Source organism: Thermobia domestica, chromosome 13 (genome assembly GCF_964235325.1).
Source record: "Thermobia domestica chromosome 13, izTheDome1.hap1.1, whole genome shotgun sequence".
NCBI lineage: Eukaryota > Metazoa > Arthropoda > Insecta > Zygentoma > Lepismatidae > Thermobia > Thermobia domestica.
The window spans coordinates 120,868,402-120,884,466 of NC_137466.1; the positions used below are offsets into that span (position 1 = coordinate 120,868,402).

Consider the following 16,065-nt stretch of genomic DNA (forward strand, 5'->3'; position numbering starts at 1 on the left):
ATGAGGGAAGCTTAGTGAACGTATAGATTGAGAAGTAAGATTAGGAATATTACGCATACAAGAACTGAAAAATTATGGGATTCATTATGCAAATATTCATTTGCACATCCTTTTTCGATACGAGACATTTTCCCTATTATGTTGATTTGCTGATATTGAATGTCTAATTTTATGTAAAGTTGGAAACTGTAACGTAACCAATGGATGAACCGAAGTAATAAACTTTGTACATGTTAAGAGAACAGAATAAGGTATTAGCCAATCAGAAGACAGTATGTTACTGAACACACACTGGGCTACACATAGGATCGCGTACAATGGGAAAATGCACAATGGAGAACTCACAATTGTGAGTGATGTTCCTTTAGTAGGGAGTAGGAATAGGCCATATAATGTCTTTCTGCGGCTTTATACAATCTTTGAGATGAAGATGATGCCTCGTGGGTACCACATGACTTGACATCTTCTAAGTACATGTATAATCGCCGGTTACATGTATGCAGCTCATTGAGTGTGAGATACAACCGAAAAAATCTTGCATTCGATTATCTCCTGTTGAAAAATAGATCTGCTACCACAATAGTAGTATGACCTATCATATTTTTCTTAGTCGAGGGGAACAATCGCTGCAGATTGTTACAGTGGCGAATTTCGTGAAAAGCACCTCAAACTTGTCCGCATAGACCGACATCGTGCTACCCGTGTTACATAATAACTCATACCCACATGCGGCACATAGGACGACACAAATTCTCCATGAGTTGCACTATAAAACCATTCCTCACTTACCGTATTTTTCTGAAGTATCTCCCACCGGCAATGGCTTCTTCCTATCTATCACTTCTTGTTAGGGAACTTCCCTGAGCGAAGCAATATGTGGCTGAGGACAACTTCGTATCAGAGATCCCAGACTTCTTTTGTCATGGAATCCTATCGTTGACTGGCAGATGGCAGAAGTGTGTGGATGCAGCTTGAGACTACTCGGACTAACGAAGTGTTGTAGTGTGAAGATATCGTGTCCAGCACGATGAATGATATTTAATAATAATAATAATAATAATAATAATAATAATAATAATAATAATAATAATAATAATAATAATAATAATAATAATAATAATAATAATAATAATGTTGTTTTGGACATATTGGACTAAAATTCCGTGAAAACGACGACAAATATTATTTATTTGAAATTATAGATAGTTAATTTTCATTATCAGATCAATGTTAAAATTACATTCTAATTTCTATTTCTTTCAGCGGAACTTACAGTTCATTTATACGCTCAGATATAAAAGAATTTCTATTTTGTGTTTTCTTTTATATATTTCTTAATGAATAAATATACAGATTGTTTCTTTGTCCATATTTCTAAAGATCATCTTATCTTATGTCAGTTTACACGTTCTATATTTCACCAGCCAACTCTCGATTCATTGAACTGAGAATTTAATGACAGAGGCCTTCTAACAAAACCGACAAAGAGATCACACCTAGAGAGAGATAGACGAAGTTAATCTACAACGAGGATGTAGAAGAGAAGGCTCCGAGCTTTCAATCACGAATTTGAGAATTTACTGTAAGCCGAAAGGGTAACGCAGGTAGTTGCGTATTCTTTGGTTAACAGCTAGAATGATCTCGATATTAAGAGACGTTTACTATTTGTATCGTACGGATTTCGTTGCTTTCGTGTCGAACTTTTGTCGAGCTATTTCGCCGCCAGTATCTGGGATCCCATGTTCCTAAAGGAGGACTACAGAACACCGAGAGTCATATTGAGAATCACCGAGAGTTTCAGGCAAGTGCTGTGTAGACTTCATCTTTCTCAAGTTCATCTCTTTTTCCTATCAGCCTTTTTCTCCCTCTCACATTACAATCTGTTTGTAATTGAAAAGCATTCAATTTCATTTGTAAAGCAAACCCAAGTCATGAGCCAACTACCTCTGGTCTAAAGATTTTAGTTTACAAAATTCTGGGATGGCTTGTCAATTCTAAATTCCCAACTTCTTAATTTCATTCTGTTACGTAGAGCTACAAGAACTGACGAGACCATACTCCACAGTATTTCTTTTCCCCGTTTGAAAGTGACACACGCCAGTCTCAAACACTTCAGCCGACCAACTCAATAGTATCAAGAAATCTGATCTTCACTGAAGTATCAAAAAGTACACAAGGACACACATACTTGCTTTTTAATAACTTGATTAAAATAAACATTCTCAATAACGATAAAGATATATAGTGGCATAGTAGGTAAGGCGTCAACCTAACAACTGGGAGGCCAGTTTCGATTCAAGTATTCGGAAGCAGGAATTATTTTAACATCCTACTGTCGTTCCATTGCTGATCGGCGGCTCACCAAATTTCTGTAAAATACGTACCTGGGAAAACCTGTTAGATTAAGGTGGCCGAACCAGATGCTGACCATAGCACTTCCTGTGTACCGAAATCTAGAAAGAATTAAGCCTTGTATTTACCCAGCCTTCAACCTCCCACAGCCTATCCCACTCCTGAATGAGGAGTGCTCTTTTCTTTTCAAAATAACTACATATCCAAGTAAATTTTATGGATGTGTACATTGGTTTTAAAAGAAATTTACGTTACGTTCTGTGTGAATGAGCTTAATCAACAATAAAGAGAGATAAAAAAAAACAATCTAATTTTTCCATAATTTGTCTCCATAACTTCCATTTTCATCCCGTTTTTCGTATAATTTACACATTAATTGTATCTAACTCAAATTCTTTCTTTAAAAAATTCTAATACTGAAACTACGACGTTTAATTAATGTTCTAATTTTTGGTTATTAGATTAATACCATAGTTTATCATTAGATTGATTCACTGTTGCAGAGCTAAACAATAGCAATGTTATGAACGCGCTCCTTCGTGGCTAAAAGATTAATACGAATGTTCCCCAGCTCGATTCCTGGTGAAAGTGTTCTTTGGATTCAAATAGTATTGGAATCCCACTTAAAGTAATAAACCCCATCTTATATTGTCTCGGTGCCAAACTCAGACTTTAAATTCCAACCAATCCAAATGATTTTTATGAAGGATCGAACTTACTGTTCAAGTGAAATCCTCTACTCCCACTCGAAATGTAATACTCGGTATGTATCCCACTCGAAATTTGCACTTCCATCGGGATTTAAACTTGCGAGTACTCCCACAGAAAGGAAGCACGCTTGCCATGAGACTAAGTGGGAGTCTCACTTAGGTATCGTTACACAGTAGGGGGCGTGATGGCTCAGTGATAGAGCGTTCACCTCCGGTGCTTGGGGTCCCTGGTTCGATCCCAGCTCGCGCCGTGTGGACTTTGTGGTGGACAAACACCGTGCTTGTGGGTTTTCTCGGGGTTCTCCACTTTCCTCCCACTTTCTTCATTCCACCATTTCACTCATCTCTCATCATCACCGTCTCCTTTAGCCTAACCGGCATATGCGTGGGACGTAAAACCTAAAGATTTTATTTCATTTCGTTACACAGTAAATGCTGTTTATTTCATGACTTGATTTTGTCATAAAGATTCAGAATTATTGATCAGGTAGTTATGTATTATTGGTAGATACTCGACAGCCAGTAATATAACTCCATTGCATATACAAATCCAAGATGTTAATCACTAGTGTTAGGATTTTATTACACGTTATTAAATTTGCAGAAAATTCAGAATAAAAATTACATTTATGCAGTAATAATAAAACTGTGTTTTAAAATGCTTTAAAATGTAATCGAAAGTATAAAAAACACATAGTTTTTTTTAAAGAAATGATATATATAATTAAGATCGTTTTACTGCAATGTGTATTTAGCTGCAACTATGAATTTTTCCATAACCAGATTCTTGTGCATTAACAATTTAACTCGTATAGTATGCAACCAGACCAACAGCGCTGTTCTCCAGGCCAGCCTACCCAAAAGGAAATAGTGCATGCACTTTTTTTTTTTTTTAATAAATTTTTATTCCAGTTTATTGGGCTTGCCTTACCTGTTTGCGTTTTATATTTTGGGTGGTACTTGTGTTAATTAACATAACCTAAAACAAATTAATACTCAATTTCTACTTTACCCTACGCTACCATTTTAATCCTCTAAAAGGCTGCTTCGTGACCTACTGGGTAACGCGCTTATTTATACGCATGGATTAAGGTTAGTTTCTGGTGAGGGTATTTGCGCTTAAATTTGAGGTTTGTGTTTTTCTTTCTTATACAGCACCGAGGGTATGAAGGATATTGTCTTCTATTAGCACGGGCTCGGAATCATGACAGGGTAGATGTGCATAATGGTCTGAATCCGCCATGACCGACCTATCGCTGCGGTTTGTAGCTTCATAGACCACTATGTAAGATGAACATTAACAATATAAGCCTTCCCCCACCACGCTGAATTGCTTCCAGGAGAGATGAATTACAGAACCATTTTATCCGCTCTATTTAGTGAATGCCTTTTCAATAGTTTGGACCACATTTTAAACAGTGAGTGCTGAAACACTACATTAAAAACTCAAGATAATCAATGAATCAATTTACACTATCCTACTTTACTTCTGTCACATGAGTATTATGTATAGAATCAGATCCAATTTTTCAATCAACTTTTACTTCCTTCTATTGACCAGATTTTCTTTCAATTTTGTATACATGGTTATATTTATGACTACAAATATTTTCATGAAATCTGAACATTGCTTTTATATATTAATCATGTCAAAATTATTTTTAATGATTCTTTATGCAAATAATCTTTGTTTCCAACACAAGATGGCAGTAATTGTTTAACACAATTTTTTTTCGCATTCGAGCTTACAAAGGTCTAAGGTTCTGAACGTTGAGATTTTGGCTAATTCAAATATGACAACTAAAAAATTAAAAAAATATGTAAACAAGAAAGGATTTTGAGCAGTGCCACTTTATGTAAAGCGCACCAAAACATAAGAGTAAAAATGTAGTCATAATAAAATTGAATCTCGAGCTATTTCGTTCAATTTTAGGTCTACTTGATTGCTTACATCCTCCTTAGTACGTCGAACACGCTAGCCAGGAATTGAATATGAAGAGTTAAAATTTTGCAAATGATATATAGGATCATCAAGTTCAAGTGTTTCAACAGGGAAAGCTAGACTGCTATTTTGAAACCTTTTTCAAACACACTGTTATAGCTTAAATAATGATTTTTATACGCGAAGTTATAGTAAAATTTAATTTAATTGTGGGAAAAGCTCATCAACGTATAGCATAATTTATCAATGAATTCATATTAAAATGGCCATTCCTTCTCTGTCATGAATTTGGTCTCACTTAAAGATTGGTAATTAAGGCTCTTAAGTAGACATGAAGACGATTCGAAGTAGCAATAGACGATATCGAGGATTGTTACTTACCTTCTTCCTGATTTAATGCATTTTTGATAGTTGTGAGAGAAAATTAAAGGCGATGACCTAAAAATAATCTTTCGTCTGTTGATTTTAATATAAAGTTATCATTCTTTTATTGCAAAAATTTGAAACAAATTTAAAACTTTAGTTACAAATTTTGGTATAACAACACAATAAAATATTTTCAATCAATAAACAATTATTAAGACCATTTATATTTTCTGTTTGATAGTAAACGATACTAAAAATATCTTATGTTTTGTTTCTTCTTTCCAAAAAATAATTACCTGTTTTTGTTCATTTAAAAAATAGTTTAGTCAAAAAATTGACCTTTCCCTCTTTTTGTCTATATTGCGACCCTATTTCCTCCCTTCTGTGGAAGCCAACCTCATTACTTCGCTCCCTGCAGTGACAGAACCAATATTTGTTCATTTTATTGACTAGGAACGACGCTCTCAGATCAAGTATTTAAGACCAGAAGGCTTCTTTTTTTATGTTATCATTTCTTTTGAAAGTTTCTCCCCTCTTTCTTTTCTGCTACTCCATCTCTAGTTTCCCCTTCTTTCCTCCTGTTCTTTCTTTTCCCCCTACTTCTGTCTTGTTTAAGAGTTTCATCGTGGAAATCCATTAAAGGAAAGTCGCTAGACAAAGTTGTCCAAACACCGTTTCTTCTCAAGATCTTTCTTTCTTTTTTGGTCATTTCAAGATATTCTGGTTCTCTTGGTTGCTGATTTATAACATTTCCTTTTCCAACGAAATGTTTAATTGATAAAAAAAATAGTATGCAAAGAAGATTGGCATTTTTTCCCAAAATAAGTATATACAGAGTAGAAACAAACATAAGCACACAAGTAGCATATGATATAACTTATAGAGAATTTCTTTTTGAGTTTAACGTTCCACGATTATGCACCGAGGCTAAGGGAGACGTCTATGATGAAATGATGCAATGAAGGAAGTGAAAGAGCACCGAGAAAACTCATGAACACGGTGTTTGTCCACTATAAAGTTCAATTGGTCAGATCTGGAATCGAACCAGGAACCCCAAGCACCAGAGATAAGCCTATCACTGATCTATCGCAGCCCCTGATATATAGACAAGTAACGGAAAAAAGTGTCTGTAAATACGGGCCCTTTGGGGCCTCCGAAAATTCTTTGCCATGCATATCAGAATTTATGCATATGATGCAAATTCTATGGGTTCTTTAACACAAGACGATTTATGTTCGTGAAACGAATTGTTTTAACATAAGGCCGCCGTAACTCAGTGGTTGGGTGTTCACCATTGGTACGTGAAATCCCTGGTCCGGTCCAATTCATGCTAAGTAGGCTTGTGGTGAGCAAACATCGTGTAAGTAGGTTTTCTCGGGATTTTCACACTTTCATAATGTCCACTATTTTAATCATCACCACCGTCTCCTTTACCTTATCAGCATAACTATTGAACATAAAACTGATATATTTCATTTCATTTTCCTTTCTTCTAACATAGCATGCACATTAGGTAACTATTATGCGCTGAATGCTGATGGCGATTTCTCCGAATACATTAAGCACGATGTGGTATTCGTGCGTCAATTATTAGATCCCCAATTTCCGCTTTCTTAAATTAGGTGACGTATTATTGAGTTAAATAGATTTCGTGGAAACCCGAATCCTCGATGCGTTGGCTAATGCTATACCCACTATGTTCACAAACGTACCGAGAGTGTGTAAAGAAGGACATTGAAACACTCGTATCGATCATATTTTATAGCACATAGAGAGAAACTTTATATTTCACTTTTAAGGAAAACTTATATCCCACCCTGTAGATACTTCAATGTTGTCCTTGCTTGAGAGTGCAGGGGAAACAGAACTACGTACATACAGCGTGGTGCTCTTCTTTTCGTCAAATGTGATTGCAGATTTCTCAAAGGAATACAAGCTCCAACGGTGACGCAATTGTTGCGTCTACCACCAGCCCCTATATATAACTACAAACGTGGACTTTGTATAATTTTGTTAGATTGACTTGGATAATGAATAATGAAGATGAAAAGTTTTACGTTAATGAAGGTAAATTTAATGTTTATTAGGAGTAAAGGTAAAGAAAAATATTTTATATAACTTACCCATGTAAAGCCAAGACAGTTAATAGCATCTGCTAGCATATCGCCGAGAAGCGAGGGGAAAGAGTTCAAGGCTGGAAAATAAGCGTGCATGTAAGGGCTTTGCCAATGGGTTACCTGGAAAAGAAGAAACAATAACGAGATCAAAATTACCATTCTCAGAATTTGATATATAATAATAATAATAATAATAATAATAATAATAATAATAATAATAATAATAATAATAATAATAATAATAATAATAATATAAATTGTTGATTAGTTTTGTTTATCTCGGTATTTTGTTATTGCTGAACTTTCATCTTAAATAAGCGAAAGCGAGAAAAATAAAATTGTTATTAGTAAGTAATTATATAACTACTTGCTCTTGAAATAACTAATCGGGAATTAAATCATGCTTTGACATTCAGTATTATCCAATATTTCTATTTCTCTTACGAATTTGACTTTATACTGTGTTCCTACTTCTTCCAATATGTCTTACCACTTGAAAAATCTCAGTAGAAAGGTAGAGTGTTTTCCCACTGATAGGGTTTAGTTTACCAATAACTTCTGGAAAAAGAAATCAAAAGTCTTAACGCAGAACCATAATTGTGTGTATTACCAGATAAAAGTAAAATTCAAATTAATGTATTTATTCTGAATTTCTTGTCAAGAAAAAAAATAATAAAAATGGGATATTGTGGCGAATCCACAAGGGGGGTGACTGCCCTCACCGCTTCCTTTTACATTCTAAGCTTAGTTGGTTTTGTAATACATAGAACTACATGTCCCCCTCGCAAATAATGGTATTGATCCGCTTTCTAAGAGTACTGAAGAGGTTTGATTAATACCTTTGAGTTTCATCCTAAACAAAAGGAATATTCCAACCTACACCTTCTCGTGGGAGAAAGCGGGTTACGCTTTAGACGGAAAACGTGGGTGGAGACAGACTGGCTCCTGGGATAAGGAGTCGGCCTCTACCAGATGCCAGCGCCTCATTGGAGGAAGGGTGAGCGAGTAGAGGCCAGGGCACCCTCTTGTCATTAGAGGAGAAAGTATTCTAAAAGCTGGATGCGCCATAGGGTGATCAACGGCATAGACATGTGGAAAGTAAATGAGAATATATTACTACACTATTTTTCCCAGGAGTCAATACTCCGAAGGCAAAATAGTTTCCTGTTCGGATCTCCGGTTTGGTACTACTACGGGAAGAAGCATTGAAGGAGAAAATAATAATAACTTTCATTTCGGTACAGGAATCTGAAATGTACCGTAGGAGTAAATTTGAAAATTTAGAAGTGGAAATGGGTAAATCTAAAGTAAATATAGTGTGTTTGAGTGAAGTGTGATGGTAAAAGAAAAGATGAAATGGTGTCGAGAAATTATACAATATTCTATTCAGGTGGCATGAAGTGTAGTGCCGCGATAGCAATAAGAAACGAAACAACCAAAAGCGTAACTGAAGTGGAATGCTGTAGTGACCATTTGATGTTTGTAAAGCTTATTGCAAAACCAGCGGATATTGTAATAATATGACTGTATATGTCAACAACCGACCACGATGACAATGAAGTAGAAGAAATATATGACTAGATATTGTGTCAAAATAACAGTGTGTTAGAAGCGAAAAGATAAAGTCAATCCATAGTAATGGGAGACTTCAACTACATAGTGGAAGAAAGAATTGTGAGTTAGGTGGTGAAATCATTTCGACTAGGCAGAAGAAACGCACAGGGTTAGATGTTATCGACTTTTGTAGCCAACATGATATAGTAGTGACGAATACGTAGCTTAATAAAATAAAAGCCAAGCTGTACACTTAGAAAAGTCCAGGAGACAGCAAACGCTTCCAAATTGATTACATACTCGTCACGCAACGTTTCAGGAATAGTATACCAGGCGTGAAGACACTATCAGGAGCGGACATTGATTCAGACCACAATCTCCTAGTGGCGGAAGTGCAAACCTGATTAAAGTCAATCAAAAAAAACGGGAGGGGAAATCAAAAATGAAATTTCGTACGACTAAGGAGTATGAACGGTGATATGAAAGAGGAGATAAAAGAAAAATTCTGTGCAGACTGCATAGTAGGCAGTGTTGAAAATAACTGGAGAAAAGTTAAGCAGAATCTGGGAGATACAGTAACAATAACATTGATAAGATGAAGAGAACACCGAGAAAATTGTGGATAACTGAAACGATGCTTAAGAAAATGGGGCAATGCAGGAGGCTGAAAACTACATCAAATAATACAGAAGGCTGAAGAATGAATTGAGACGGGAACCTGAGAAATTTGAGGAGAAAGCTAATAGAAGTATACATATGTTTAGAATTGAAGATCGACAAGGCCACGTAGTCACTGACCATCCAACGCATCCCTAATATCTGAGAGGAGTACAAAAAGCATGTAGTTGACCAGAATAACAGCCCAAGAGATGTTTTGATCGCAGCAGAGGATGGATGCAAAAGAAAAAGGCCTCAGTATGTTGAAATGTGCAGTAGTTTACAGTGGGCCATGTTGATGGGACACATTTAAAATGCATTTGTGGAGCATGTCGAACGTAATATGTTTTAAAACTAAGTTATGTGAAATACATTGCCAAAGGACGGGAGTTTTGCACTGAGTTCAGTGTTTGAAGATTAGATTCTTTAGATGAGCACTATCTTGACAAGAAGATATTTTTTCTAACAATCATATTCAGCATAGTTTGGCGTAGGGTTTCGGCAGGGATGGCTGCTATGTCCCTTCGGATGTTGTCCTTCAGTTCATTGGCGGTAATGGACTTTGTGGTATACACATTTTTCTTTAGATAACTTCAAAGAAAAGAGTCCGGTCGAGTTAGATCGGTGGATCTGGGTTGCTTATGGATATCATCGAATCTGGAGATGAGGTGTCTTGGGAAATGTCGTCAAAGGTTTGTCATTGACTACTTCAATGTAATTAAGCCCCCGCCAAGTGAACTTTGTGGTGGACAAACACCGTGTGCGTGGGTTTCCTCGGGGTTCTCCTGTTTCCTCCAACTTTCTACATTCCACTATTTCATTCATTACTCATCATCATCGTCTCCTTTAGCCTAACCGGCATAACTGTGGAACGTAAAACTCAGATTTCATTTCATTTTTTTTCAATGTGATTATTGGCGCCATCCAGCTGCATCCACATATTCCTTAGGCCAAGCTGTCTCGTTTCGAGAATGAAAACTGTTCGTAACATTGTGTAGTACCACTCATCTTTCATGCAATACTTGCGGATTTTAGCTCCTTATCGATTAAGTGTGGCAAATGATTACGACTGTGTGTTATTCAGTCAAATGCAGCAGAACCGTAACGTAAAGGAGGAAAGTGGAAGCATCATAACAATATGTTTCGGAAAATCAAACAACATGAATGGATTAAGATTGAAGTGGTACGTGGGTCCAGTGAACAACAATGTTTTCAGGGACGTCGTGACGACCTTTTAGCCAAAATGAAGGAACCATTTCACAGGAAGCATTATTGTACAAAAGAATTCCATCTGTACCATAAGGTGCTTCCTGCAAAGACTGACGCACTGATGGTGTACGATGGCTTCCATACGTATGGTAGTAGGTAATAGAGATGGGGGACGATAACATTGAAGGAATGTAGGAGGTGTTCTTTTGTGCGTAAAACCAAATACGAGTTACAACAATTTTGCCATAACTTTTTATCCAACCCTTGTAAAGTGGTTAATAATGGTGTAGAGTTGATATTATATAATATACTTCCGTGTCACTGAGTCAACGAGTTAGGCCGGGTCTGGGAGACAAGACTCAGTCCCATGTGACACGGATAAAGTCGTAACCTATGTGACTTAGGTGGTTCGTGTCACCATTGGAGCAGGGCGAATTAATGATATACAGGAATAATAAAAACCTACACAATATGTATACAAGTTACATGGGAAAAAATGAAATGAAATCCCATGATTATGCCTGTTAAGCTAAGGGAGATGATCATTAACTCTGTGTATTAAAGAGAAAAATATAGCATAGGACATACCATGGGGTCCCTTAGAGACCCCAATTAAAAATAAGTTAGTTATTAGTGTTTTGTTCAGAAATTTCATACAGATACATTTTAAAACAATACTTTATTACATTGCACTCTAACTCAGACTGTCATCTTGAACATTACTTACATAATCGTCGTCGAAAATAGAAAAGTAATACTTGATGACGTCGTCACCAGGTAACAGGTGCAACTACTACCCAGAATAGTCAAGTCATGTCATCTTCTTCAGATTGTTACTTGAAGTAACGGATTTTAGCCTTCTGTTATTTAAGTGAAGTTTTATTTCCATCCTAAGATGGGTAGGCCGTAGAAGGTTACGCCTTCTCTTGGGCTAGTGACATCAAGACATTTAAGTTGGGTCTAGGATTTATTATATTTATTTATGCTTTTATTCAGCCCTTTGGAATTAGAGACTGTGTTATTCAAATTTGTTGAAAAATGTAAGTAGGTTTCAAGTTATCTATCGCTTCAAATAGTAACCTTAGGAAGAAGGAGACAAGGTCAGAAACGGTGTAGTGTAATGTAAGAAAACCTTTTTGCTACACATCCAATTTATTTTATTATGTCAATAACGAAATAATTTTCGGGAACAATATATTAGTAGTTTTTGCAATCTGTTGAGCACTATGTTTACTAATTTTGCTTGTTTGGTAAGAAGAAACAAAAAGAGAAATAGCATGGGTATTACCTAGGGGTCTTTTTACGACCCCAGTTATAACCAATCATTTTTTTACATAAAAGCAAAAGAACAGGAAACGATATTTTATGTTCGTTATATAAAACATACAAAGGGGAAAAATACAAGAACATACTTTTTAGATACTCACCTTCATTTCAAAGATGTACTGCATTAAGTATATCTGGGATCCCAAAAGGAACCCAATGGTAGTATACAAGGGTTAAAGTAAGTGAATTATGATGGAAGAATTGGTGGGTGTGAACGTAGGAGGAAACGGCGAGTGCCCCGAGAAAAGCCACGAGCACGATGTTGTCCACCACAAAGTTACTGGCCGGAAATCGAACCAGGGATCTCGCGCACCAGGGGAAAGCACTCTACCACTAAGCCACTGTACCCTGCACAAGTTACGTGGAGTGGAAGTCGTATAACCCAATAATAAGAGTTACGTAGAATAGGACTTTCAAGTTCCTACACATTAATCTGTACTACGGGATACCTGTTAGGTCCTAAATATTAACTCCGGGAGTGTAATTTGACAAGAGTAGGAAGGGTAGGGCAATTCTCCTCGCTAAAATACTATTAAAAAGCTGAAACTTATGTCAGTGGACAATCTAGCTCACCCTGGCAAAACCTAAAATGACATTGCTCATTATTTGAAACAATTATTTGTACCCGACAAAACGCTGCAATCGGGCCATTTGTGACCCATGCATACTTCTTGTAATAAATGAGAGCTTTCCAGGATAGAGTCAGTACATATCATTGTTTTATTTTCGACTGACTCGTTACATCCTATTTCTTTGACTGGAACGCCAGCTAGGCATAATATTTATAATCTGTAAGACAGGACTTAAACATAGTTTTCTCGTTTACTAAGAAAGTATTATTTTTTAAGAAAATGTATAAAGACTACTCCTGTGTTCATATAAATCATTGTTAGTAACATAAAACTGCATCCTAAGATTGGTTGTGTAGTGAAGTAAGACAATTCAAAATTACGCAGATGCCAAAACCTGGTTAAAATATACTTAATAACCTCGGACCTCGATTATATTTTAATTTGCCAAATAGTGAATGCATACATCAAGTTTTTAAAAGACTTCAGAACTAATGCATGAAGAATACATGGAGTCCAGATGTCTATGAAATTATCATGCAAAAAATTGACATCGATAGAAGCATTTTCACTCGATTCTGCCATTCCGAGTATTAAGTTCATATATTTTTTTAAATTTGTCTTTTTCAATTGTTTTTTCATCAAAGACAAAGGGAACAGAATATAGCACTCTTTCTGCTGTATTTTCCGTTTTTACAAACATGTCATTTCACTACCCTCGCAATTCAATACCTAAAAACTGTTAGATGCACAGAATATTTTCCATTTTGAAGAAATGTCTTTCTGCAATCCAACAGACTACCTACGCACACTAAGAGCGCAGGAAATAACACATAATAACGTTGACAGACATTTCAGTAGTTGTCGACAAGGAACAATTAATTAGAATTGTCCATAAATAACCAACCAACGAAGCGTGTCTCCCTCTTTATTAATCTCTCTCTTGTGTCTAATTAAGTGAATGGTTAATTATTATGGAAGAGGCTTACTTTCCTTCGTTGAAGAATGGCCTTGAAATTCTGATGAGATGTTGGAATAGTAGCGAAGAAAGTACTTAATAAATGATACTATATTCTAAAACTAAGTATTAAGTCTGGAATATCTTAGACAATAACATGATGAAAATTAAAACTGAAGAATAAGGAAGGAACATAATCATTTATTTATTTTTTAGTTCTGGAAGCATTAAAAAGAAAGAAAATAAGCTTGTGCCTGTGCTTTCAATATTTAGCTGAGTTCGTCTGTAGACTCATAGCTAACACTCTCATATCATTGGGATATTTACAAGATCAAATCCCGTTGATACTACTATTACAAAAAGTAACAAATTTAAAATGAGTTTAGAAGATAGTATAGTGAAATTTGTGAATAGTAATCAAGGTTCATTTTTCTCAGTTAGCAATCTTTCGATTGGTTTGATGCATCTTTCCACTTCTTTCTGTCCTGAGCCAGACTTATCATTTCGATCATCTTTTTCTTACCTATAAATACTGCTCAAAAGTTTTCGAACATCCCAGATTTGAGTAAACATCCACAGTGGTCCTATTATTTTGGCACGAGAACTTTGCATCCGTCTCTCTGAAGTACTTTTGTCTAAATCATAAAATTTGGTGACAATTGGATCGGGATTTGAAAAATATCGCAGGTAATGTATTTAATTACAGTATAATTCTTAAAATGTAATGTGTAAAATAAAGACAATTTGTGATTGATATTGCATAGTATAAACAAAGCATGGAAGGTGAGGAAACATATTAGTGTTGAGAAATGTACTTTTGGAAATGGCTCACCTATTGGTCGGTCCCCGGTTTGATAGCAGAGGTTTCATATCCTGAAACATCAAATATTCTTCGTTGAGAGCAATTATCATATATTTTTAATATGTCATAATAGGCTAAAGCTTCTTTACGAAGCATTTTGTAGTCTCATTCTTCTGACTTCTTTCTGTTTCACCAGTGAGAACAAAAACACCAGCAAAGAGGTCGACGTGCAACTCGAAGTAAATGGCGATGTCCTTAGCCCATATCATCAGATTTTATTAAAAACAAGTGCATATGGCGAATTCCTTTCTAAGTTACCTATCTTTCCTTCACATAAGCATTCTTTGTTTTTTCTTGCTTCTAATTTTTAATATTTTTTTCTCATTCTCAAATAAGCTTTAATGTATCAATGTTCTGTATTTTCCTACATGTCAGCATGACACTGTTGCATGTTTAAGTACATCGGCTTTACTTCACCTGGAACAAGAAAGAGATATCACTACCATGTGTCATTTTAACGTGACGCACTGATCGTCTGATGAACGAGAAAGATCCAATTTGTAACAATGTCTGCGATATCTTTTTTGGTTGGGAAGTCTTGATTTTTGCCTTAAAGATGAGGTTCGAATTCTTCTGAATCCTCCATATTTTATCTGTGAGGACGAAAACACCAACTAAGAGGTCGACGTGTAATCTGACGTCAGTAATAATGTCCTCAACCTGTACAATGAGATATTAGGTTGTTATGATGTTTGAAGAGGATGTTCCTAGCATCGATTGTCCATGACCGAATTTGGACTAAGAGGTTCTTGGAGGAGGTGTTTCGAGACCCGCCTGCCCAGCAAAACCACTGCATGAGAATCGGACTCGTAACAATTGGCAGTTTGCACTAAGATCTCATACAGCACACTTCGACAGGACGCCCCCATTTCCGAAGATGGTACATATTGATTGGATTAAGGTACAGTGCCTGTACCTGACACATTAGAGCATCTTTCGCCTACTTTATTATACCATTTCCCAACCATTTCTGTCGCACTTTTCAAATACAATTTGCATTTCTGTTTAATTTCAAGTGCAATTATTAAAAACTTAAATTCTTTTATCCTCATCTACCTAATGGTTTATAGTTCAAACTTCCTATGAAACAATTAGTAATTTATTTCGTTTCTAATTTTCCGGCAACCATCACTAGAGGTGGAGAAAAATTCCCATCTTAAATATTTTGGCCAAAGGCATAATAACATGTTTGCTTAAATGTCTGCCTTTGAAAAAAATTGAAATGAAATCTTTGAGTATTACGTCCTACGATTATGCCGGTTAGGTTAAAGGAGACGGTGATTATGAGAAATGAATGAAATGGTGGAATGAAGAAAGTGGGAGGAAACGGGAGAACCTCGAGAAAACTCATGAGCACGGTGTTTGTCCACCACAAGGTTCACATGGCGTGAGCTGGGATCGAACCAGAAACCCCAAGCACAAGAGGAAAACGCTCTACCACTG

General features: G+C 36.1%; 1 protein-coding gene across 1 annotated transcript in view; it reads right to left on the reverse strand.

Annotated features, from left to right (window-relative positions):
• Positions 1 to 16,065, reverse strand: part of Hdc (histidine decarboxylase) — a 180,336-nt gene that overhangs the window by 44,691 nt on the left and 119,580 nt on the right. Inside the window, exon 4 of the mRNA XM_081736343.1 lies at positions 7,494 to 7,607. Within this exon, the coding sequence (XP_081592469.1) occupies positions 7,494 to 7,607 (114 nt within the window). The remainder of the gene's footprint in view (positions 1 to 7,493; positions 7,608 to 16,065) is intronic.